General features: G+C 58.7%; 1 protein-coding gene across 11 annotated transcripts; it reads left to right on the top strand.

The window, feature by feature from the left end:
• The first annotated feature begins 1,911 nt into the window (after positions 1-1,911).
• EXOC3L4 (exocyst complex component 3 like 4) lies at positions 1,912-22,686 on the top strand. 11 transcript variants are annotated; one of them, XM_074326884.1, is made up of 13 exons: positions 2,686-3,176; positions 6,981-7,381; positions 8,294-8,945; positions 9,924-10,035; positions 10,285-10,407; positions 10,800-10,900; positions 11,142-11,222; positions 12,718-12,832; positions 13,211-13,330; positions 13,413-13,565; positions 14,099-14,220; positions 15,338-15,440; positions 20,209-22,686. In XM_074326884.1, the coding sequence occupies exons 1-13, from the start codon at positions 2,983-2,985 to the stop codon at positions 20,254-20,256; spliced, it is 2,325 nt and encodes a 774-aa protein (XP_074182985.1). In that variant the 5' UTR covers positions 2,686-2,982; the 3' UTR covers positions 20,257-22,686. The 11 variants fall into 11 exon arrangements, with proteins under 11 accessions (XP_019602863.2, XP_019602860.2, XP_074182986.1 ...); XM_074326883.1 differs by having other exon boundaries at positions 2,871-3,176; positions 15,338-15,563; XM_019747304.2 differs by lacking the exons at positions 2,686-3,176; positions 20,209-22,686 and adding an exon at positions 1,912-2,223 and having other exon boundaries at positions 15,338-15,871.
• The last annotated feature ends 1,706 nt before the right edge of the window (positions 22,687-24,392 follow it).

The raw sequence follows: 24,392 nt of genomic DNA, 5'->3' as shown, positions 1-24,392 counted from the left end.
GGTTGTGGATCATGTGGCTCCTGCTCCCTGTGTCTCCAACCAGCCTCTAGAGAGAATGTAGTGGTGTGACTCCCCATCTATGGCTCCGTGGGTGTTGCTTTTTGGCCTCACCATGTCCTGTGTTCTCGTTCAGGGAGCGGGAGCAGAGTCCCTGCATGACAGACAGGTAAGCATCTGATGATGAGGGCCCTTCTCCCACCCTCCTGACCAAACAGCAACCCCATTTATGGCGGAATAAATTGAGGCTCAGAATCAGAAAAGCTTCCATCAAGGAGCTATACCTCCCCCTCCTGACTGTCCCCTCTGCTCTGCTTTCTAACCCCCAGCCCTGTGTCTGGGCTCCTCTGAGACAGGCTGGGATTTTTCCAAAGGGATTTTACTCGGAAAGTTAGGAGAAAGAACACGGAAATAGAAGAAAAGAACCATTATAGCCTCTTGCTAAAAAGTGGTCACAGGCATGGGTGGGTGTGGGGTGCAGCTGGGACTTTGGGAGAGGTCCAGGAGCAATCCCCAGGCCTGGGTGCCACCAGCTTTCAGAGACCTGTCTCTTGAGTGGAGGTGACCCACAATTGGAGGTACCAGGACTGCAATGTGAGCTGGGGAACACTGTCCACCAAGGCCTGCCCTACAGGAAAACTCTGTCCTCAGGGGCAGAAACCTGGGTCGGAGGCCTGGCCTCTTTCTCATCAGCTGTGTGAGCAGTGTGGTGCTGAGGTTTCTCTGAGTTGGTGTCTCAGTGCAATATGGATGGAGAACTTGTACCCCATGGGGCTCCCATCAGGGTCGTCACCCCAGGACTCCCACTGAACAGCCCTGGGCCATCACCAAGTGGGGGTGGGCCCTCTGTCTCTTGAATTGTGCTTACCCTTCCCATTTCTAAGTCTCTGACTGTTGACACACGGGACAGGAGGCCAGCAGCAGGCTAGCATGAGAGAGGGGGGAAGGCCCACCCAGCTAGCTGGGTGCCTCACGGGCTTGAGCTGGGACTCTTATGACCCCATTGCACAGAGGGGAACCCAGGTCTCAGGGGACTAATGACTCAAGAGGTAAACATAGAGGGCTTCCTGGAGGAGGAGCTGTCATCTCTGGGCCCAACTTGACCCATCTGCAGATGGCAGTGGGATACTGCAACATCTCAGGTGTCTTCTAATCTGTTAGGGGCTGGATTTTGCTGTTAAAAATTTTTTTGTTGAAGTCCTAACTCCCAGTAACTCAGAACATGACTGCATTTGGAGATAGGGTCTTTAAGTGTGATTAAATTGAGGCTAGAAAGGTGGGTCCTAATTCAACCTGACTGGTGTCCCTGTAAGAAGAGGAGACACACAGACATGCACAGAAGGACGACCATGTGAGGACACAGGGAGAAGACGGCTACCTACAAGCCAAGGACAGAGGACTCTGCAGAAATCAGCCCTGCACACATCTTGCTCTCCGACTTCCAGTCTCCAGAACTGTGAAAAATACATGTCTGCTGTTTAAGCAGCCCAGCCTGTGCTGCTGTGTTTGGCAGCCCTTGGACACTGAGCCACAAGCTTGTCTCTGTTCTCCCAGCACCCTGTCCAGAGCACATCCCCTGTTCTGCCCCGCCCACCCGTGGCTCCAGCCCAGGTAGGACAGGCCTGGATCTGTCCTCTCTGGATTTTCCCTAACTTTTTTCCTAGGATGCTAGCAGTGGAATCCCCCCACAACAGTGTGGAGTCTGCCTTTTCTGGGAAGTCTCAGTGACCCTCCCCACAAAGTGTCTCCAATCTGATCCAGGGGAGGAGCAGGGCTGTGTCCCCATTCATCCAGCTCAGGTCCCACCTCCTGTGCTCGCACACTGACCCCACCCAGGAGCCATCCCTCCACAGCAGCCCCGAGTGTAACCCTGTCTGCCAGTAGAGGCCTCTCCTTTGGGCTCCTGAAGCCTCTGCAACATTCCCTCTGCTGTCACTGTGCTCCTCCCACCTTTCTGCTCTCCGGGCTCTCAGGATGAGCTTGGTGGACAGGCCTGGGGCTGGCTCCTCTGTCCTGCAGGGAGGGGTCCTTCAGGTTTGGTGCTGTGGGCTGGGTGTACCCCCGGCGGGCCGGCGCCTGCTCCCTCTGGCCTGGGTCTGACCACAGGATGAGATGACAGAGCAGTCCTCTCAGTGTCCTCGCATACTGCTCCGGAGTGCTGCCCTTTCGATCCCCGTCCCATGATCCCTGAACCTCAGCCTCAGCCTGGGCTGCCGGGAATCAAAGGTTGGAGAGATTGCCTCTGGAATGGGAAGGGGTGGGAGCATTTCTGAAAGTGAAAGTATGGGGGAGAGTGGAGGGTGGGGCTGGGGGTGGGGCCGGTGGGCCCAGGCCGAGTGGACCCAGCTGTTGGTTACTTGCTCTGGCTGCTCCAGAGGCCTCACTGGCTCTGAGGCCCTGCTCAACGACCTGTCCCGGCGGCCCTGTTCTGCCGGGGCCCAGTGGCCATTGCTCAGCAGGTATGTTCTGTGCAGGTGAAGCAGGAGGGCCACACGGGAACTTAGGCAGTGGACGGAGACTCTAGGGACTGAGACAATTCCGGTTCTACTAGTGGCTTTCTGGGCCAAGGGCCTCCACTTGGAGCCTAGGCCAGAGTGCCAGCTCAAATCACAGTGGACACACACACACACACACACACAAAGCAGGTAGATGCACACGGACATGAAGACAGGCCAGAAGGCACAGACCGACACGCAGACTCATGGAGAGAACCATTCACAGACCCTCTGAGGCACACACATTTTAGAACAGAGGCACACACAGGGAGACACACTTAGGCCAACACACACATATGCAAAGCCCATACACAAAAAAGTGTGGACACACCCACAAGCTTACACACCTACTTTAGCTCTGTTTTCCTTGGGCACCTGCCATATACTAGCTCTGACTGAGGGCTAGCTCAGGCCCACTCCCTACGTTGGGGGTGTGGGAGGATCCTGGTCAAAGGGCAGATGCCCCAGACCCTGTAACTGCCCCTTGGTTATGGGGGAAGGTATGCCCAGGGTACAAGCAGGCCCAGAGAAGGAGGTGCTGACTGGTCTGGGGCTCAGCTGGTCAGGGAAGTCTTCTTGGAGGAGGAGCCACTTGTGCCGAGCCTTGAAGGAATTGGCAGCTGGAGAAGGTAGGAGTGAAGTCACTGCTGGCAGAGGGAACAGCCCGTGCAAAGGTGTGCAGAAGTGAGTGCTTTGGAGTGGTGAGAGTTGGTGTGTGAGTGGGAGAAGCTGGAGGGGCTGGAGAGGAAGGGCCTTGAACACCCAGCTAAGGAAGGGGGAGTCTGCGCTCCTCTGAGGGTGATGGCAGCCCTGAGGGTTTTATGTTTTGTTGCTATCAAGGGGGAGCCTTTCAAGTGCCTTTTTCTAGTAGTCTTTTCTGGGGTGTGAGAAAGCTCTTTTCTAAGCAGATGATCATAGCTCCTATGAATAAGGACAGTTTTATCAGGTCCTTCCCAACACTTAGTATTTTTTGCCTCATTGCCTTAACTAGTTCTTCCAGACAAATGTGGAATAGTATGGTGAGAACACACATACTGTCGTCTTCCTTACTTTCAGGACTCTTAGCTTGCAAGGAGGGGTTCCAAAGGAGGTTTATGTTTCGGCAAGACCCCTCCCCCAGTTCTGAGGAGAGGGGACCCAAGAGGTCCAGGAAGGAGTGCAATTAGGACCTGTGATCAGGTGATGGAGGATGGCAGGTGGGAGGTAAGAGGGAGATACAGGTTGGCCCAGGGTGCCCGAGGTGGCCAGTTTGGAGCTTTGAAGGATGGGGTGATGGCCCAGGCGCAGGGTAGGTGGGGAGCTTGGGGGTGGCGTGGGCACTAGGGATGCCAGGGAGGCTGAGGAAGATGGAAGGGCATGTCTAGGAAAAGCGGGGAGAAGCTGAGGTTGCGGGTGGGAAAGGGGAAGCCCAGACCTGGCTTCTTGCTCACAGATAGGGTGGCCCCAGATGGGAGCTCCCAATGACCTGTCTTCTGGGTGGTCTTTCCACCGTCCCACTGGCTCTGCAGCTGCAGTGGCCTGAGCTGGAGAGTGTGGGGCCCAGGGCTCAGGCTTGGCCTGGGTTTACTGAGCCTTGAAACTCAGTTAGTGCTGAGCCCAAGGGGCAGGGCCTCTGGACACTCAGGACAATGGGGACAGAGAGCCAGGGAGAGAAAAAGAGCCAGAGAGGGCCCCACGGATATGGGGCAGCAGGTATGGGGCGGGATTAAGGCGGAGTCAGCTGAGAGTTCAGTTCAGCAGCCGCTCATGTGGCACCCACACGGCCAGACCAGGCTGGAGGTGACCCTGACACTGATGGTTCATCCCTGCCCCAGGCTAGCTCTAGGGTGATGGGGAGGAGGCAAACGGACAGAGGCTCCCAGGCCAGTGAGGAGGCCCCATCGGCACAGGGACAGTCCCGAGTACCTGCTGAGCAGACAGGTGGTGCAGCACAGCCCAAGGATGGCTTGGAGGTGGGAGAACCGGCACCCCTGGGCCCGAAATCCAGGTCAGATGTGGAGAGCGGGGATGGGGAGGCCGAGGCAGGGAGCAGCCTGAGCAGAAGCCCGGAGGCTGGACATCTGGGGGACTGAGAGGCAGCCTGGGGGCTAGCTGGGTGCAGGTCAGGGAGGCCCAGAGGGGAGGCTGGAGAAAGTTCGGTCCTGGATGGTGGGCTTTGAATGCCAAGTTGTGGGCTTGGCCTTGGCCTCAGGGTTGTGGGGAGCCACAGAGGGTTTAAAGCAAGGGAGTGATCTGGCTGACTTGTGCTTTGAGAAGGTCAAGAATGGCTTGGGAAGCTGCAGGAGCAGGGTCAAAGAGGGCTGAGAGATGAGCCGGGGACCCTAATGGGCCTTCAGTGCAGCTCTGGTTTGGGATGAGGGTGGTGAAATGGGCTGGTGGGCCCCAAGTCTCTGCCTGTGTAACCTCCCATGAGCCCCAGCCACAAGCTGCCTCTCTTTCCCCCAAAATCTGCCTCCAGTCTTCTGGGGAGACCTTCAAGTCTGACCCCACTCCTGGCATTAGGAGCTGCCCCTACTTGAGTCCTTTTGTTGGGAGAAAGGGTTCCTTGGGCAGCACCCCTGACTTGCTGGTTCTGGGAGATACGGGAGTCCAGCCTCTGCTGCCAGGTTTCCAGACAGACTTAGGCTAATCAAGGCTTCCCACCCCTGAGCTGTGTGGCTGAAGGCAAGACCCTGCCCCTCTCTGAGCCTGTTTCCTCACCTATGAAACGGGGTGAATAACACCCTGCAATGTTGTCATAGGGATGTGATTGGGCTGGGCACACAGTAGGTGCTCACCCAACTAACATAGGCTTGGCTTGTCCTTTTCCACATCTCCCTGGTGACAGAGCCTGGAGCACAGGCAGGCAAAGCACAGCTGGAACAGCTCTTTTCATCACCACTCCTGCCCCTGCCGGATGCTGAGGGGCACTAGTGAGGGGGAGTGAGGGAGGTCACAAAGCTCCTGTGACAATGCTCCCTGTCTTGTGTGGGCCAGTCTGAGTCACGGCAGGGTCCCTGAGTCCTGGAGCCAGGGGACTATGATGACCTGTGGCCGGGGCAGAGCTGATAAGGGCCCCATCAGTCACCTGGGCCTGCCGCACCCTCAGTGGGGCCTCCTTCCTGCTGCCCAGTAGCCTCTGGGAGAGGAACGTAGGCCTCAGCTGACCCCTGCATGTCTGGCCCCTGGACAGACATCTCACTGGAGGGTGTGGGTGTGAGGAGGGTCTGGGCCCAGGCAAACCAAGGCCTGGGGAGCGGCTGTTCCCATCAATGTCACCCAAAGGTCAAGTGTTGGCTCCAGCCTGGCCTTTATCCTGGGGGGGAGGGGACCTGGGAATGGGTTGGGGGCTCAGCCTCTAGGTCAGTGACTTTAGCAGTTCCTATGCTTCCTTTGGCCCTAGTTTCTCCAAGGCTAAAGTGAAACCTTGCTGGCCTAAAGCCCCGCCCCACCCCCTTTACACAATAAGGTGGGTGGGAGGTCCCAGCAGGCAGAGAATGTTCTCTCCTCTCTCCTACCCTTAGCTTAACCTAAAGTCAGAAAGTCAAACTCAGCCATGCTGGGCTGAAAGGGGGTGTGGGCAGAACCTGCGGGGCCTGGGTGATGAGAACGGGCGCTCTGGGTAGGGCAGGGCCAGCCTCTGATCTGCACCCCCATGCCCTAAGGACCCTCTCCTCAGCCCCTATGGGGTTGGGGCCAGCACAGGGGGCTGGGAGGATGGGGGGCTGAGGGGAGAAAAGGGAAGGGGGAGGAGGGAGGAGATGCAATGGGTGAAAAGCTGCCTTGGGAACCCCCAGGCTCCTGGTTAAATATAGACCTGTGGCTCCTCCCACTCCCCCACCCCCAGGGGACTGCAAGGCCCCGATAAGCTGTGGGTGGCCTCCGGTGGCCTCCGCCAAAACCCTCAAGCCTGCCCCCACCTCCTGCCAGTTCTGAGATTCCCTGGGAGGGGGGTGGCCTCCCACGCAGGTCCCTGAGCATCCCTTTGAGCAGAAGCAGTTAGGCCTGATGGGCTGAATGGGGGTGAGCTGAGGGCTATGGGGGTGGTGAACGCTGTGGGGAGTGGTGGGCATTTTAGGCCTCAGGACCTAAGATCCAGGAAATTCTGGATGTGGTTGCTGGGCCTGGCCCCGGGGACTGTGGGCTGCGGGTTGGGCTGGGCCCCGGAACCTGCACATCCAATTCTCTCCAACTCTAAGGGAGGGTGTGGCCTGGCAGAGCCCATGAGGGCAAGCACCCGTGGGAGACTCTTGTGAAAGGTGGTGTGAGGGAAGGTTCCCTGGAGATATCACCTACATCTCAGCTCTAGCTGGCACACAAGTGGTTCTGGCCATGAGGGCTGCCTGGTGACACTGTTTTGACAGCCCAGGGCTCACCTCCTGGGGGAAGCTTTCCTGACAAACTGCTGGGCCATGCCAGGCCCCACAGTGCTCTCACGTGTTTCTGTGCCTGCTCCCAGGGCTGGGCACCCTTCCCCTCAAGCCCCCTGAGTCTCCTTTTCACCCTCAGCTCTCCTGCTGCCAAGATGCCATCGCCTCAGGCAGTGACCTCTGGGCCAGAGCTCCACAGCCCCAAGGAGCCTGTGGAGCCACAGACCCCAGAACGGGGCGCTCGTCGGGCAAGCAGTGGGGATGCGTGGCCGGGCCTGGGCACCTTTCGGCGGGCCTTCTCCCGGACAAGCCAGCGGGCCTCGGGCAGGACCTCCGAGGAGGAGCTGGGCCTGCTAAGGCGCAGCTCCCGCTTCCTGTTGCGGTCCTTACGGCGCGCTCCGGATGACAGCCCAGCTGCTGACCCATGCCAGGACACCGCTGCACCAGGTCACAGCCCAGAGGTACCCTCCAGTGTCATGGATGGTGTCAGCCAGCAGTGGCCCACTGGAATGGGGCCTGAGGAACTGGAAACTGAGGCAGGTAAGGCTTTCACAAACAACACTAAGCATGGGAGGAAACTGAGGCGACAGGGTGGAGCAGCCAAGCCCAGGCTTCCTGACAGACTCTCCTCGACAGCCAGCTCCCCAAACCCCTACCCCCTGCACAATTACATTTAAAATTCGTCTAGCATCTCAACAAGGGGAGCCCGCGTTGGGCAGATAAGAAAAGTGAGGCACAAAGCGGTTAAGTGACTTGCCTCAAGTACACAGCTGGGAAATGGAGAAAAGGGATTTGAATCCAGATTTGCAGGACTCCAGGACCCTGGCATCTCCACAGCCTGCTTCCTGGCTGAACGAGAGTGATGGGCAAGGCACTGGCCCTCTTAGCGCACAGGGTCGCAGGGTACACGGGAGCCATGGCTGCCTGGAGGGGAGGTCAGGGAGCTGCTCAGGAAGGACGAGCTGGACTTGGGCCCTGAAGGGGTGTGCAGGTGGAGGCAGAGGGTCCCTAGGGGTGGGGGCTAGCCCAGAGCAGGGAGCAGCAGCACCAAAGGCTGAAGTTGCACACTGGACCAGGAATTTGGGCACTGCATACTAGCTCACCCAGCCTGAACTCTGACCCCATCGCACCTGCAGTCAGGACTGCCCTTGAGGCCACCAGGTCCAGCTCAGCAGAGCTGAGGGCAGGGAGGGTGGGAGCAGGGGCAAAGGTAGGTGCTGTAAATGGGGAAGGCAAGGGCTGATCCAAATTACTGTCTTCAGCCAGGCTTGGGGCCTGGGGTTCTGCCTCTTCAAAGGTGATTCAGAGGGACAGTTCTGGCAGTTGGGGATGATGCCCCTCGAGCAGGCCTTCAGTCGAGCTCTGGGGCCAGGCAACCTAGCTCAAGATGGGTCAGACTCACGCCTCCTGGGGTGGTCTCCCTCACTGCGCCTCTCCCTGCCTTGCAAAAAGGCAAATCTGTGGCAGACCTCATAGCTGAGCGGCAGCTGCTGGCGGCCTTCAAACAGCTGCAGCGCCTGGAGGCGCAGCTAGTGGCCGAGAAAGCTTCACACACCTTCGAGCAGAACCCCACGGGCTTCGCTCGGCGCGCCATGGACGTGTGCCTGCACTACGACGGGCTGGCCGCGGAGATCGCTGCCATCGTGCATGAGACGCTGGGCCCTTACGGTGTGGACGCAGCCACACTGGCAGAGCTGGCCCAAGTGGTGCGCGCTGAAGAGCAGGCCCACCCGGTGTCCCCTGCAGACGGCGACTTCCTGTGCACGCCACGCCGCTGGCGCCAGCACTGGGAGGACGCGGTGCGGCGGAGTGCTCAGCGGCGCGTGCAGCAAGCAGGCGCGGGGGAGGCGCCACGGGCAGCGGAGGGTGCATCAGGCCTTGCTCAGCTTCTGGCCGGGCTTGGCAGCTTGATTCGCGGCGACCTGCGGAAGGTGCAGTTGGAGGTGCAGCCCGCGTATGCGGCCGCCGGCTTCCCGGCCTGGGAGGCCTACCTGCGCGCCTACCACAGCGCCGTGGCCCAGCGCCTGCAGGAGCTGGCGCGCGACGCCCGTGGCTGTGAGCAGCTCTACATTTTGCTGGACTGGGCCGCCAATGTCTACGGCAGGTGAGGTCTCAGCCAGGGTGCCATGGAGGGCAGGGAGCGGCTGGCACTGCCAACCGAGAGGCTTTCAGGAACCCCCTCTGAGGAGTGCTGGGCACCTTCCCCCAGTCCTCCCTGGGGGAGGGCTGATAATTGGGCGTCAGAGATCCCCGGGGGCCTTTGACATTCTTTCTTCCCGGTTTTAGGCCATGGTGCGCTCCTGCCAGGTTTTCCTAAGGGACCACCCATGCGTTGGTTCCTGAAACTGGAAAGCGTCGGAGGGGAGGCTCCTCCTCTGGCAGGAAGCCGAGTTAGAGAGCCTATGCTAGTGCACAATGTGCCTTTGAGCGAATTAGAAAAGGGCACCCCTTCAGGGAGGCCCACAGCAGCTGTCAGGGCTGGATTTCATCCCCACTTTCCCCCTTTGCATGGACACCTAGGAGCCGGCACAGGCCATTTCACCTCCAGCTCTGCACGGTGTGATAGGGTGGATTACATCTCCCCGGGGGCTGAGCGCTTCCCAGCCCCACACAGGCAGGAGCGTGGGCGGGAGGAGGGTGCCTAAAGACCCGGGCACCGTTCATTTGCTGTGTCCTCGCCTCCCTTGGGGTTTCTCTGGCGTAGGCTGGATAGTGGCAGGTCCCTGAGCTCTGTGGTACTGGGGACCCTTAGAGCTCAGTATTGGATGTACCCCCACGGTGAGGGTAGAGATCACTTCGGGGACAGCCTGGCTGAAGTCCATCTGGACAGCCGTCCTTATGTATTCCATGCACCCACAGTTGATTGCTAGAGAGCCAGGAAATCCAGCAGTGAGAAGTTTTGGGGCGCGGTGGTGGTGGTGGTGGTGGTGGTGGTACAGAAGCCTGGAGGGAGGGCTGGGGGGCGGAATGTGTGAACAGAGGACCAGGTTCAGGACCCCGCGGTGATGGTGTTAGGATTTGAGCCTGGGCAGAGGGGAGTGGGGACAGCCGCTGCTGCATCAGCCCCCGCCCTGCCTTCCAGTCCTAATTTCCTGGGCGCCCCGGACCTGACTCTGTCCACGGAGCCTCTGCCCGCGCTCCTGGCCCCCGAGGTGTGGGCCCGACTGGAGAGCGACTACACCAGCTTCCTAGAGGTTAGGTTGGGGCGGGGCCACGCCGGAGGGGGCGGGGTCCAGGTTGAGCGCAGCTGCCAGTAGGTGCCCAGCATGGCAGTCCACCTGCTGGCGGCGCCTAGGCCTCACCTTGTAGCCTCGGGCGCTGGCTTGTGCCCTGATTGGCTGGCGCTTGTCTCCGAGGGCGCGCGACGGGGCTCGGGAGGTAGGGGACACCTCGACCTCCTTCCTGGGAGGGTCTCACCGCACCCTCCTCCCCACCCGACACAGACCAAGATCGTGAGCTGCTTCGATAGCATCCTGCATATAGAGCAGAGTCGCTGGGCGGCCGCCAAGGCCCCTGACGTGCTGCAGGGCCGCTACCACACGCCGCTGTCCATCGACGTCCACATGGTGCGGCCCGAGAGGGGGGCTGAGGAGGGAACTGTGTTTGGCTTCAGGCGGTGTGTGGTCTCCCTTGCGGAGGGGACACCCAAAGCTATGAAATCCAGTCCCAACCTCCCCTCCCCATTAGAGGGGAGCCTGCAGCCCCATGTAGGGCGGGATGGGGGACGCGGCGTGGCAGGCCCAGGCTAGGAGCGCCAGGGCCCAGTTCCTAGCTTGGCAGGTGGCCGGTGGTGCTGGGAGTTGGGAGGGTTGACCTCCCAGCTTGGGGACAGCTGGAAGCTGAAGCTGAGATGGTTAGACAGAGCACAGCGGCAGGAGACGTTGCTGGAGCTAGATGGAAGACTAGGGGCATTGGGGTGGAGGGCTCGGACCCCGCTCAGCGCGTGGCATCGCGGCAGCTGGTGGCAGAGCACGTGAAGGCGGCTGGGGCCATCTCGGCGGAGCTGGAGGCCACCACCTTGAGGATCTGCGCGCGGGCGCTTGGCCTCTTTGTGCCCAGGTGCGGCCGCATCCTAGGCGGGGGTGAGGAGGGTGGAGTGGCGGGGTCAGCATGTGGACGGTGGTCGTCTCTTTGGGGGGGCCCATCCTGTTTGCTAAGAGTTGGAGATCCCTGGACAAGTGGGAGGGAAGAGCCTTAGCTTAAGGCTTGAGGTCTGGGTGGAAACTCGAGGGACGGGAGGACCCGGGGTCGTAGTGCGACCCGGAAGGCTCCTCAAGGCCTCTGCGTCCCCCGCTCCCAGGTTTGAAAAGGCTTTTCTGGAGTCGGAGGCGGTGAATGAGCCGCACCTGGGAGCCAACATCAACGCCTGTGAAGAGCTCAGGTTGGTCTCTCCCGCTCCTCCTTAGGGGCGGTGCCCGGCGCTGCCAGCAGGGGGCGCGCGAGCTCCGGAAACACCGACGCCCGAGGCTCCGAAGTCTGGCGCGCGCAGTCTGACGTAGTCTGATTTGGTACCCAGGCGTTCGGGCAGACTTCCCAGGAGGCCTCCAGGAATGAGCCCCGCGCCCCCACCCGGCTGTGGGATCCTCCCTCGGCCCCACGGGGCTGCGTCCCTGGAAGGGATGTGGGGAGTTTCAAGGCTCAGCAGAAGCCGAGAAGCTCCAGACGTTTTAGTCTCTGCCTGTTGCCTGCCTAATCCATTTCTGCTACCCTGGGTTCCGTTTCTTTCCTCCCTTCATCCCAGCCAGTCTTCTTCTGTTTTTTTTAGGACACTCCCTTTTCTGGAAAGCCTTCCGTGACATCCACCCAGGGCTATGCTGGGGGTGGGCCTGCCCCCTCTGCAGGAGGCAAGGGCCCTCCCTGTGGGCTGGCAGTGGCTGCCCCCCTTCTGTGCCTTCAACCCCGGGCCAAGCCTCAGGGTCACCCCATTGCAATGCATCAGCTACTGCAGGGCAGTCAGCAACTATGGGCACTGATTACCACTTGCTATCTGGGTACCTTGAGATAAATCACTTCCCCTTTCTTTGCCTCGTTTTCTTTCTGTCACACGGAGATCAGAGCACCTGCTCCCTAGGACTCAGTGCCTTAGAGGACTCCATTCATATTCACTCTTTGTGAGCACGTGTGGTGTGCCAGGCACTGTGCTAGTGCCAGCCTGATGCATTTCACCCCAAGTGCGGTGTCTCCGTGTACAGATGGGAAAGTGGAGGCTTAGGGAAAAAAATGCCACTTGTCCATGGCCACACAGCCAGTACATGCTGGGCCTGGAACCTGAACCAGGACTGTCTGAATCCAAAGCATGACCATGATGAGGCACTGCTTCTCTAACACTCTCTTGTCCCTAATCTGTGCTGGGCCCATCCATTCAACCCCAAGGACCGTTCTCCATCCCTTGGTAGGCAGCCTCTGGCCCAGACCCGGATGGAATTTTACCCTACCCTTCTGTGTCCCGGTACTGGGGACTGGGTTTCTTCAACAGTGAAATGGGGACATTGTCACCTTTAGAGAGGCAGTTATGAGGCTCACAGGAGGACACCCCCCCACCCCATGTGCCAGGCACGGCTGTGCTGCAAGGTCCAGGAGGGATGGAAGGTTGAACCAGAGGTGCCACAGGGGGGCTCTGCCATGGAGTGGGGTCACCACCACCATCCCTCAGACCTATCTCTCCATGATCGACTCCTGGGGTTTTGGTGCTGTCCCCTCATTTGACTCTGCTCCCAGGGGGTTACTACATTGCGTGGTGCCAGGGGCTGCCCTTCACATTATAGTCTAACTGCATGGAATTGGTATGGCACCTAGCCTGCATGGCTGTATGCCAGGCCTTGCCCCCAGCCTGCTCCCCCTTGCCCACTTTGTCACCTGTCCTGGCCCCTCCCCAGGACCTGTCTTCTGGCGAGGTTCCCAGGAACCTTCATGGAGCTGGAGAAGCCCCTAGTGGCTGCCACCTGCATCTTCCAGAAGCGGCTGCTCCAGGGTTTGCAGTGTGATGTACAGGTGACTGGCATGTGCCCTTCTTTCCCCACTTTGCACGCCCAGCAGTTTCCCCTGTGCCCTGGAGTCCTGGGGTCCCAAGTCATAGCGCTCATTTACTCCAGGGGCAATTCCAAGGGTGGACAGGGAACCCAGACAAGTTCCCAGTTGAGCAAGGACAGTCAGTCTCCACTTCTTGGAGATGGTAGGTCTAAGGAACTGGGACCCTCACCCAGGCCTTTAAGAAGAGGGGGGTCAGATAGCCCCCTAGAGTTTCTTCCTGTTGACAGATTGTCATCCCTAGGCCTGAAGCACCGGTCAGGAGCCATGCACTGGGCTGTGAGGGAGGGTCTACTTGGTGGGGAGAACATGGTAGATCCTTGGCCCCACCCTTGCCCCCAGCCACTCTTCAGGACCCTGTGCACCAAGGTCTGGCTGACACAGGACACGCTACAGCCTCTCATGGACAAGGTGGTGGCCTTCAACCGCCACCTGGAGCACGTGGCCCCACCCCTCGGGCAGGTATCTGGAAGGGACCGAGTCCTGGTGGGGGCATGCCCAGGGTCAGGCCATTGACCCTGACCTGGACCCTCCCACCAACCAGGAGACTCTGCAGGAGGTGCACCGTTATGTGGTCCGGGAGTACCTGGCACAGGCGCTGAGGCCGCGTGAGCGGTTCCAGGGTGACGAGCGCATGGCTGGCTCCCAGAAGATGAGCCTCGATGCCCAGGCCATTAGCAATACCTTCCAGGGCTTGGTAGGAGCATTGTGTGCTCGCCTCCGGGGAGTGGGGTTTCCTGTGGCCCTTGGGCCCTTCACTGACTCCAGCCCCCTATTCTCATTTCAGCTGGGCCCCTGCAAGAGGAGAGGGGTGGGGCCAGGTGGGGGAGGCACTCTGCATATATTTGCATACATTTTGTGGGGTGTGTGGGGAAAGGGCAAGCATTGCAGCTGCATCTGGTGGGCAGGGCCCTTGACCCCCAGCCTTTGGAACTGTGGTACCTCCTCCCTACACATACACCCCTCATCGGGCTATGGGTCTCCCACTCGCTGTATGACTCCAGGCAGGACTTCCTGGCCAGGACATCAGTTTACGCATCTGAGCAGAGAAGGGAAGACACTGTGCTGTACCATGGGGAGGGATGAGGAGTATTATGCTGTGACCAGTGGGAAGGGGGCTGCAGGAGGGCCAGCGCCAGCGGTGCACTAATGGAGGGATTGCAGGCAGGGGCGGCAAGGGGGTTCCCAGAGGACGTGGCCAGCCGGGTACATGTGTCCCTGCCTCCTCAGGGCTCTGAGGCCACGTGGCTGGGACAAGCGATCCCATGCGTGGCTGACATACTGGGCGAGACTGACAAAGACAACATCCGGCTGCACCTGGATAGTCTCATCCGCAGCTACCCCGACATCAGGTTTGCACCCCACCTGTTACCCTGGCGTTCCGACAGAATGCCATTGGGCCCTAGGTTCGGGGAATTTGTGCCTTCAGAAGGGTCCCAGGGTGTGTAGGTGGGCAGGTGAGAAACGTGAGGGAGACACTAGCACATTGGAAGGGGTGTGTGTGGGAGGGGGCACTGCACTTCCTTGCAACCTTTCCCCGAGGGCCTCCTCATTCAGTCCTGTGGTGGGATGGGGGGACCCCTGTCCTCTGCACAGGGTCAGGGCCCCTCATCCGTGTCTGACAGTGGAGACCGTCCCAGCCATGGGAGTTTGGGGAGAGGCACAGTCCCCACCTCCAGGGCTTCCTCTCTGGAAGTCCTGCAAGGAGAATGGAGACTTTGATACCTGGGTGTGTGTTGGGGGAGAGGGGTGAGTCATCCAACCCGTGGAAATCCCAGCCTGAATCTCTCCATGGCCTCGGAGATTCCGGGATGGGGGAGGTGTCAGAAACCCCGGGGCCCAGCCCCTTCCCGGCCCCACCGTTGCCCACAACCCACCCCCAGGGAGAATTCCCTGACCCCAGCCTGGACTGACCCTTTGCCTTTGATTCTGAGTGCTCACCTTCCCGCAGTGCCCTGGGGAATCCCCACCTGCCCCCTCGGGGTTCCTCAGCCCTAGACCCGCCCTGCCCTCCCAGGCTCCGTGCACAGGGGGTTGGGAACAGGAACCCACGACTAGCCACGGCCCCAGGGGCCCAGCCTGCGGCCTGCACACTTCCTTTCTCCCTGCTGGCTGCGGTACCCCTGCACAGTGCTGGCAGGAGGAAGCCCACGTCCACCCTGGCCCCACAGCCCTCTGCACGGCCACCGTGTCCCCTCCTTCACTGCAGCATGTTTTCTGAACTGCTGCATGGGTTATTTCACCTGGGTGGGAGCGCCTTCCCCTCTCCACCCGGCTGGCAGCGGTCAAGGCCCAGCAGGCCTTCCAGGAACCGGTTCCTCTTGGCCTCTCTCATTCTCAGCCTCAGACCAGGCTCTAGGAATGTGGGTACACCCATGCTTTCAGCCCGAGCCGGGGGTTCCCCTCACCTGGGGCTCAGGGTGTCACTGGAGGTGCTGGGTCTGCAGGGAGGGCCCCATGTCTCTGCAGACGGGACCACGTACTGGCCATCCTGACACTGCGCCGGCTGGGCCGCCGTCGGAACCGGCGCCTCCTGCAGCACGCCCAGGACCTGCTGAAGGCTGCAGCCAAGGCAGGCGGCTCGGGGACCTCTGGGCGCCGTGTGCTCTTTGAGGAGATTGAGGTGTCCACATCCGTGGACATGCTCATCACCTGCATCTAGTGCTCCTGGGCCTGGGGGCCGGGGGCACCTCAGGTGGGGCCTGCACTGGGTGGAGGGTCAGGCACTGAACCCCAAGCTAGGAGTCCAGGGAGGCCCTCACAGCCCTGTCCCCACCCTGAAGCCCAAAGTCGTGGAATTTTCATGCCCAGCTGAGCTTGGCTGCTGGGCCAGAAGAAACAGCAATGATAGAAGCATTTCAGGCATTTGTGGGGGAGGGCTTGGGGGGCAGAGGTTCCCTTCAGTACTGCCCATTAGGGAAAGCCTCCCTGCCTAACTGTCCTGCACCACCCCCAGCCTGAAAGCAAAGAAGAGAATATTTTTTAAATAAATATGAATTAAAATGATGCCTCCTAAGTAGGGGGCATGGCCAAGTTGGCTGGGAGCAGGAGGTCTGGGTCCCTATGTACCAAGGCACAGGGCTAGAAGGTTCTGTGGTGACTTCACGTAGTGGATGGCCCTTTCCTGCCCATTGTACCTATGGGGAGACTGAGGCAGGTTCAGAGCTAAGGAGGCTCACACTTATGGCTGCAAAACAGGCTTCAACCCTGGGACGCTGGGTCTACTGCCCTCATGTGCCAAGTGAGCCTGGCCCAGCAGGGCTGGGCACTGTTCTGTCCTGTTCTAAGCAGGCCTGGGCCCCTGGGAGACAAGAAGAGGCCAAGGTTTGTTCTATAACACAGGGTATTTGGGGAAGAGGGACTTCACAACAGTGAAAGTTGTGGGGCTGCTGGGCAAGTGTCACCTATAGAGTGTGTGCATGGGACTGACCCTACAGGTCTCAGCTCACTCCAGGGTGCACCTGCTCCCCACCCCACCCTATCCTATCTCATGAAAAGCTGGCACTGAAATTTGGCTCCAGCCTGTGGGCAAGGCTGCCGAGGAACCCATTTGCACTGGAAACTTCAGGCTTACCAGGGAGGCTGAGCACTGAGGTGAGAAGATTCATAGGGAGACACTGCAACAGGCAGCAATAGGGGCTTTTCCCTGACACCCCTCCACTGAACCTGCCCCCCCACTGGGCCTGGCCCTGACCATGGCAGGAGTGGGGAGTAGGTAACAGCAGGTGGACCAAGGTTCAAAGAGCCCAGCAAAGTTGAGTCTCCCAAGGACAGGACGCGGGTCTTGAAAGGCTGTAGGGCTGGGCAGGTGGGGGACACGTCTCTCCCAGCTCCTCCTGGACCCACCTCCCTACACAGTGGACAGCCAGTGGGCAGTGCCCAGGCAGGTCGGCCCTACTCTCTACACCAAGGCTGGAGTGCAGCGCCGGGTCTGGGTCCTGCTGGGGCCCCAGGGGAGTAGGAACAGTTGTCAAGGGCTGTGCCCTTCATGGGTGCACAGGGGCTAGAGGCTGACGGTGGGGGAAGCGAGAGAGTGTCCAGACCTGAGTGGGAATCTAGTGGGGTGGGGATGGGTAGGGCGTGAAGGAGGAAGGGGGAGGTCGGGGTTCTTAGGCTCCAGGGCTGGGGATGGGGCAGGGTGTGTGTGAGTGCTGCCACTGACAAGCTGTCTTTGTGTCGGAGGGAAACTGAGGCCAGCAGAGGGTAGAGGTTGGCACTGCATGCTAGGCCTTAGCACAGGTGGCCTGGGATCTTCAGTTGTGGGGAGGGGAGGTATCAGAGAGGTGCCTCCTTTACTACGGAGGGGCAGGTGATTGACAGGTCAGCCTGACTGCACATGTAAGCCCAGGGGCCATCAGTGGCCTGGGTGAATCTCAGGCGGGGTGGGGTATAGAAAGCCTTGATCTGGTCTGGCCTGGCCAGGTTCTCCCCAGGGAACCCCTGCCACGCCTATCCCATGTTTGAGTCATAGACCTCTTACAGAGGCCCCTGGCCCTGACCCTGACCCTGACCTGGCCCTGCCTGAGTCACTTGGCTGGAATCCGAGGGTCTTAGGGCTGGGTTTCCAAGCCAAGCTGCAGAGGTGGGAAACGTTTAGTCCTAACGCTGCCACTTTCCAGCTGTGAGTCTGTAGGCAAGTTCCTTTACCTCTCTGTGCCTCAGTCTTTCTAGCTGCGAAATGGGAATACTGACTGACTCCCATCCTGAGGAAGATGAAGTAAGTGCCAGCCATAAAGCCAAGCCCCTGTCCCCCAGTGACCCTATGTTCCCAAGGGCCTGGCCAGGCAGTAGTCTGCAAGAAAAAGCTGAGAAGACCCTGGGTACAGATGTGGGGAAACTGAGTGGCAGCAGAGCCTGAAGTGGGTGGGGTCAGCATGTGGGGAGGCCCCCAGGAGGAGGCTGAGCAGCCTCCTTCAAGTTGCAGTGGGAAGGATTTAAGCTGAGACCCAGGGATGTCTTCCTGAGCGTTTCTAGGCCCAGAGGCAGGAAGTCAGGGTTTTCCTGGCAGGACCCCCTGTGCCCAGGCAGGTATGTGTGCCCTGATGTGTGTTCCTGTGAGCCCAGCCGTATCTTGGGGCTGGGGTCAGCTTTTCAAGGCCAAGTCGGGATGAGCAGGAGGCCAGACCACAGCTCCTAACGCAGGTGCAGTCCAGGAGGCTGGGCACCCTCGGGCTGGCCGAGAGGCAGGGGACACCCTGGCATGGTTCAGACCCAGGGCCATTCTGCTCCGAGGGTGTGGGGGCTGTGCCCATGACCCTGCCAACCTCCCTGCCTACCAGGTCTTTGGAGGCCTTGCGAAGAGTTCAGAGTATTTGACCATCCTGTTGCCCAGGCCAAGCACAGGGGAGGGACCTGGCTCTCAGAGCTGCTTCCGGACTTGTTGACCAGGTTGTCTGGCTGATAAGGAAGTGTGTGTGTGTGTGTGTGTGTGTGTGTGTGTGTGTGTGTGTGTGTGTGTTCCTGGAATGTGCAGCCCCTGTCAGCACCCCAGGGATGGGACCTTGCCCAGTGTCTGTGTTCTCTGGTGGAGCAGGATAGCCTGGGACCATCTTATCTGTCCCCTGAGCTCAGGTCCCAGGCCCCACCAGCTGGTCCCAGTCCCGCCTCTGCCTGGCCACCCTCTTCCCCTGCATGGCTCCCCTCTTCCCTCTCTGCTCAGGTTGGCTTCTGTCCCAATGCCCACATTTCCTGGGCTCCTTCATGGACTGGGGGTTCCCTCTGCTCTCTGTGTCTGAGCCTGTGGGTCCTTCAGGGAGGACCTGCTCTGAGAAGTTTCTGGGGCTCCAACCCAGGCCTGGCCAGGAGGGTCAGCCTGTCCAAGGCCTGTACACAGGTCCAGGCTCGTAATGATCCATGCATGCCAGCCCAGGACAGGCCCCGGGTGACAGAAGGGGGCTTGAGTGCCCACCCCAGCTCAGCCTGGGGCTTGCGCCCTCTGTGGGCACCTCTCCCGGCTGGTGCTTGGGCCCAGCCCCTGTGTGAGTGTGTCGTGCTGGACGAGCCCACGGGGCCCTGCCCCATAGGAGCATGTTCAGATGTCAGCTGGTGGCTCAGGCGCTTTGCTCTCTGAGGCTTGGTGTCCCTGTCTACAGCATGGGAAAGAGCGCCCAGCAGCCAGGGGGTTCAGGGGTAAATGAGAGCCTAGTCCCAAGGCCATGCTGTGAGTGGCAGTCAGCATGTCACCTCCATGCCTGCACAGCCGCTCCCTCTTCCTTCCTTGCCTGGTGACCCAGGCCCTTTCCTTCCTGGCCCTGGTCCCCATGGGCTCTGTACCCAGGAGCAGCCACCTCAGCAGCTGGGGTTTGGTCTTTGCAGGTCCCCTCAGCACTGCCTGGGAGGGGAGAGGAGGCTGATGGTTCCCAGGGCCACTTGCCATCCCCAGTTCTACTTCCTTTTTTTGCTACCACAAAGTCCCTTTGGAAACCCCAGCGGATCAGTGGGGGCCTCCCGCCAGGGTCAGTGTTCATCATCCACGCTCAGGCTCAGGGGCTGAGGGACCAGGCCCAGGCCCCAGCTAGTCTGTGTGGAGTGCGGGGCAGTGAGCCTGAGCTGGGCATTATGGCTAGAAGGCAGAGCTCCAGGTCAGGGCATCAAGTCCCACTAGGTGGCAGTGCAGGCTCCCCGCCTTGTAAGGGACGTGCTGACAACTAGAAACCCCCATGGGTGAGTGCCACCAAGGTCTCAGCCAGGCCTCCCTGAGACCCCTGGTCTAGTGAAGTGCTTGGAGGGGATGGAAACGTGGACAAGTCAGGCCCACTCCTCTCCTGGGACCCCTGGGGCCTGGACCAGCCATTGCAAAGGTCCTTCCACCTTTCAAGGCCCTGGGTCTGTCTGCACATACATCCACACCTCTTCGAGGCTTGTAAAATTGGTGAAGTGTCTTCATTTTTAACTCCAGTAATGTTTTGGATAGTGATACATTCACATAGTTCAAAATTTAAAAGGTACAGAAAGGATATGAGGTGAAAAGTCTCCTTATTCCCATCTCCTGTGTCCTTCCCCAAAAGCAACCAGGGTTCCTCCCAGAACACCTGAGTCTGTAAAAAGCAATGCTCACCCAAGGAATGTACCGGAAGGGTGAAGTTTCAGGCATGGGGAGGAGCCTGTTTTTGCTAAGGTGGTTGGGGTGGAGGGTGGGGCAGTCCTTTTTGAGCCCTGTAAGAACTAAGGCTCTTAAATTGCTAGTTCCCCAAGTCATGGCCTCTAAGGAAAGAGAAATGTCAGGAACAGTCTTGCCGACTCTCGGGTGCCCGCTGTGTGCTGGGCTCTGCTCAGTGGTTTAGGCTTTCCTCCTTCCTGTGGACTTGGCGCAGGGGTTAAGACTTAGCTTCTGGTTTCAGACACTTCCGATCTGCGATTCCAGCTCAGGCCCGGAAAGACAGGAGTGACACTGGGCCATCTTGCATCATCACCAAAAGCCACTGTTAAAGGCCAAGCCCTTTTAGGAGAGAAGCAGGCCACCGGGCTGGCATGGAGAGTCCCCAATGCCGTGGAAGGACAGTTCCTCCAGGAAGCCCTCCTTGAAAGACCACCAGTATTGGGATCCTGTTGCCCTATGGGTCCTGCAGAAACTGTTTCCCCTTAGGCCTCAGTTTCCCCATATGCCAGACACAGCAAGGAGTGTGTGGCCTGGCTTCCTCCTGGGAGGAGGGGAAGGAGCTGATAACAAGTAAACATTGTCATGTGGGGGCCAGTGCCCTCATGGAAGAGCACGCCTTGAGGGTGGTTCCTCATCAGCTGTCCTGGCCATCCCGTGGTCCTTGGGGAGCTCAGCAGACTCTGGCCCAGGTCTCGTGCAGCTGCAAATGACCCAGAGCAAGTGACTTCTCTTGGGGAAGGCCAGGTGGCAGCAGGGACCCCAGCCTCAAGGCTTCAACCTGTGTGTCGGCTTACCCCTCTGAGACTCAGTTTCCTCATCTATCAACAAGGGATACAATGGGTCTGCCCAGGACAGTGAGTGAATGGGGCAGCCCTAGGAAAAAGGAGGCCCCAGAAGCGTCCCAGGTCAGGTGATGGCCTGAGAAGGAGAGGGAGAAAAACAGGACTGGGGAGCCTGGGTTGGAGCAGTGGGAAGTGCAAGTCATCTCACAGAGGGAAGTGAACCAGGCCCATGGGGGAGGGACTGGGTGACATCCTGGAGTGCCCTGGTCTTCTAATCCTGGGGAGCCCACCCTTGTGACCAAGGCCACTGGCCAACCTTCTGGCCAAGTCTTCCTGGTATAGCCAGGCCCACTGACCTACAGCCCCTTCTTTCTTGTGAGATCCACCCTCAGCCTTTGCATCTGCTGACCCCTGTGCCCCCAAATACACCCCCTGCTGCCTTCAACTCCTTTCCCAGAGAGCTTGTCTTAAGAGGCGCTCAGAATGCCCCTCGATGGTATAGCTCGAGGACCATTAATCACACACCACCCCATGTGGCTGGGCCCCCCCGGGGGGCCAAGGGTGAAGACTCAATTAATGAACAAGGTCATGAAATATTGGAAAATATTTGTGTTTTTGTTTTTTGTTTGTTTTTTTCCAAAGATAAAAAGGAGTAGGTGGATAAAAAGGAGTAAAACCTTCCATTTCTGCATCTAAGTTGTCTGGCCTAGCAGTCCTTCCTCATGTCTGACTTAAATACATCAAGCTGCATTTCAGACTTTGATCAACATTTGGGGGAAGCAAAATAGTACATGCTTAGTGACCAGGCTCTCAGCTCCACCACTGACTGGCAGATGACTGGACCTACCTGTGCCTCAGTTTCCTCATCTGTGAAAAGGGGATAATTAACAAGTACCCATTTCATAAGATTGCCTAATGAGAACAATTAATGCATGCAAAACATTCAGAACAGAGCCTGACATCTGTGGAGGTCAACAAGTCAGCTGTCTCCCCAAAAGAACTGAAAGCAGGACTGGAAGATATCTGTGCTGTATTCTTAGTAGCGTGATTCACAGTTGCCGGTGGTAGCAACCCAAGTGTCCATTGACAGGTACATGGATAAACAATGGAATATCATTCAGCCTGAAAAAGGAAGGAGGGCCGGCCCGGTGGCTCAGGCAGTTAGAGCTCCATGCTCCTAACTCCGAAGGCTGCCGGTTCGATTCCCACATGGGCCAGTGGGCTCTCAACCACAAGGTTGCCGGTTCAACTCCTCGAGTCCCGCAAGGGATGGTGGGCTACGCCCCCTGCAACTAAGATTGAACACGGCACCTTCAGCTGAGCTGCTGCTGAGCTCCCGGATGGCTCAGTTGGTTGGAGCGCGTCCTCTCAACCACAAGGTTGCCGGTTCGCTGCCCCCCCCCCCCCCCCCCCCCCGCAAGGGATGGTGGGCTGCGCCCCCTGCCACTAGCAACAGCAACTGGACCTGGAGCTGGGCTGCGCCCTCCACAACTAAGACTGAAAGGACAACAACTTGACTTGGAAAAAAGGCCTGGAAGTACACACTGTTCCCCAATAAAGTCCTGTTCCCCTTCCCCAATAAAATCTTTTTTAAAAAAAAGAAAAAGGAAGGAGATTTTGACAGAGGTTATGACATGGCTGGACCTTGGGGACATTCTGCTGAGTGAAATAAGCCAGTCACAAAAGGACAAATCCTGTGTGATTCCACTTCTGTGAGGTACTTGGAATGCAAGTAGTCAAATGTATAGAGACAGAACATAGACAGAAGGGTGGTTGCCAGGGGAAATGAGGAATTCGTGTTGAATGAGTTTCAGTTTTGCAAAGTGAAAACAGTTGTGGAAATGGACAGTGGTGATGGTTGCATAACTATATAAATGTAATTAATGCCACTGAAATGTGTACTTAATATGGTCAAAATGATCCGTTTTTTTAACGTATGTTTTGCCACAATTTCTTTTAAAAGTCAGCTGTCACTTCTGAGCAGAGGGAAGGGAGTTGGTGTCACATGTGTCCTAGCACCAAGGTCTTGCTTTGCGTGTGAGCACATGACCACGGCTCTGGGCTTGCCTCGGGGTCTACTGCTGCCCTCCCAGGGGAGGTGGGAAATGGGACAGCAGCGGGCAGGATCCCAACCAGCTTCCAGATCATTTCCTGCAGAGAGTGGAGTTCTGAGCTGGCCTTTGACTCCCTCTGGAAGTGTCTTGCCTCATCTGTCAAAGGGGTAAGAATAGCTCCTGCCCTGTCAGCACCTCTGGTTGTTATTCCTCTGCTTGCCATGCAGCCCCATTTTCAGAGAATTTCCCCTGTGACTCAGGCTTTGAATTCATGACCCTTGACCCCAGTGCCTTACCTCAAGGAAAGGGAAAGTGACTGATGCCACCCTGGCCCTGACCGCCGCTCAGGTGAAGCCATAGAGAGGGGTGCAGGTGGCAGGGGCAGCCGGGGACAGGGTCAGCTGGCACCCAGTACTTGTTCTGTGAAGTGTCCTTCCTGGATCAGGATCAGGGGACCGAACGGAGGGTGGGGTCTACGGGCCTGACCACCTCCCCTGCCCCTTGTGACCCAGAAAGCTTCAAATTCTCCAGTGTCGCAATGTGTTTGGACTTAGGCGTGGAGGCCTGACAGGAAAGCACCATTTGTACAATGAGGCCAGAGCAGGCACTGAGCCAGGACCCCTTTGATTCTCTAATTCTCATCCCCGTGGGCCCCCTCTAGCTGGATGAACTTAGGGGGGGAGGGGGCTGGCCTTCCGTTTCCCCATCTGTGCACTGGGGAGCAGATGCAATGACCCTCCCAGGCCTGGGGCACTTTGGCTTTATTGGCCCATCTGAAAAATGTCATCCCCAGGCCTCAGTGGGAGAAGGGGTGGAGTCCATCTTACTGCCAACGAGCTGAAGCCCCTGTCCCCCCCACCTCCACAAGCTCCCTGGGACAGGGCTGATGTCCAAACCCAAACCTGGCACTTAACCACCACTCCCAAAGGGGAAGAGGAAGTCCGCAGTCCCAAGGGGCACCCCCAGCTCTGCTCCCCTCCCCCCCTCCCTCCCCACTCTGCCATCTCTCCCAGCCTGAGGGGGACTGGGGAACTAACGGGTGGGGGGGGGGGAGAGGGCTGGGGAGCAAACAAAACGGAGGGAGGAGCAGAGGCTCTAGCAAGAAGCAACAAGGAAGCTGGTGTTCAACCGGGAAATTCCTGAATGACCCGTTCTTTCCAGAGGGCAGGAATTCCTAGGATGTGAAATAGGGAAGGTGGTGAGCTGCCAAAGGGTGCTTTTCGCCAGCACCCTCTCCCTGCCCCATGACAGATCCAGAGAAACAGGGCTTAGATGGGGAAACTGAGGCCCAGAAAGGGGTGTGACCTGCTCAAGGTCACACCAAGTGAGGTCGGAGCTGGGCTGAGTGAAGGTCAAGCCTGAGCTGTTCGGGTCTTGTTCTTGTGCCTCCAGGAGCCTGTCCTGGCTCAGCCCGGACCCCAGAAAGGGAAGGCGCTGGAGTAGGAGTTCTCCAGGCCTGGGGATGAATTCTGACTCTGCCATTACTACCGGTGTGATGTCTGGCAAGTCAATTCACCTTTCTGAGCCATTTCCCCATTTCAAGCAAGGCTTGATAATGAGAGTGTATGACGGCACCCAGCACAGCGGCT

The sequence above is a fragment of the Rhinolophus sinicus genome, linkage group LG03 (genome assembly GCF_036562045.2).
Source record: "Rhinolophus sinicus isolate RSC01 linkage group LG03, ASM3656204v1, whole genome shotgun sequence".
Classification (NCBI taxonomy): Eukaryota; Metazoa; Chordata; class Mammalia; order Chiroptera; family Rhinolophidae; genus Rhinolophus; species Rhinolophus sinicus.
The sequence above is the reverse complement of the archived record's forward strand: the minus strand, read 5'-3'. Positions and strand labels throughout refer to the sequence as shown.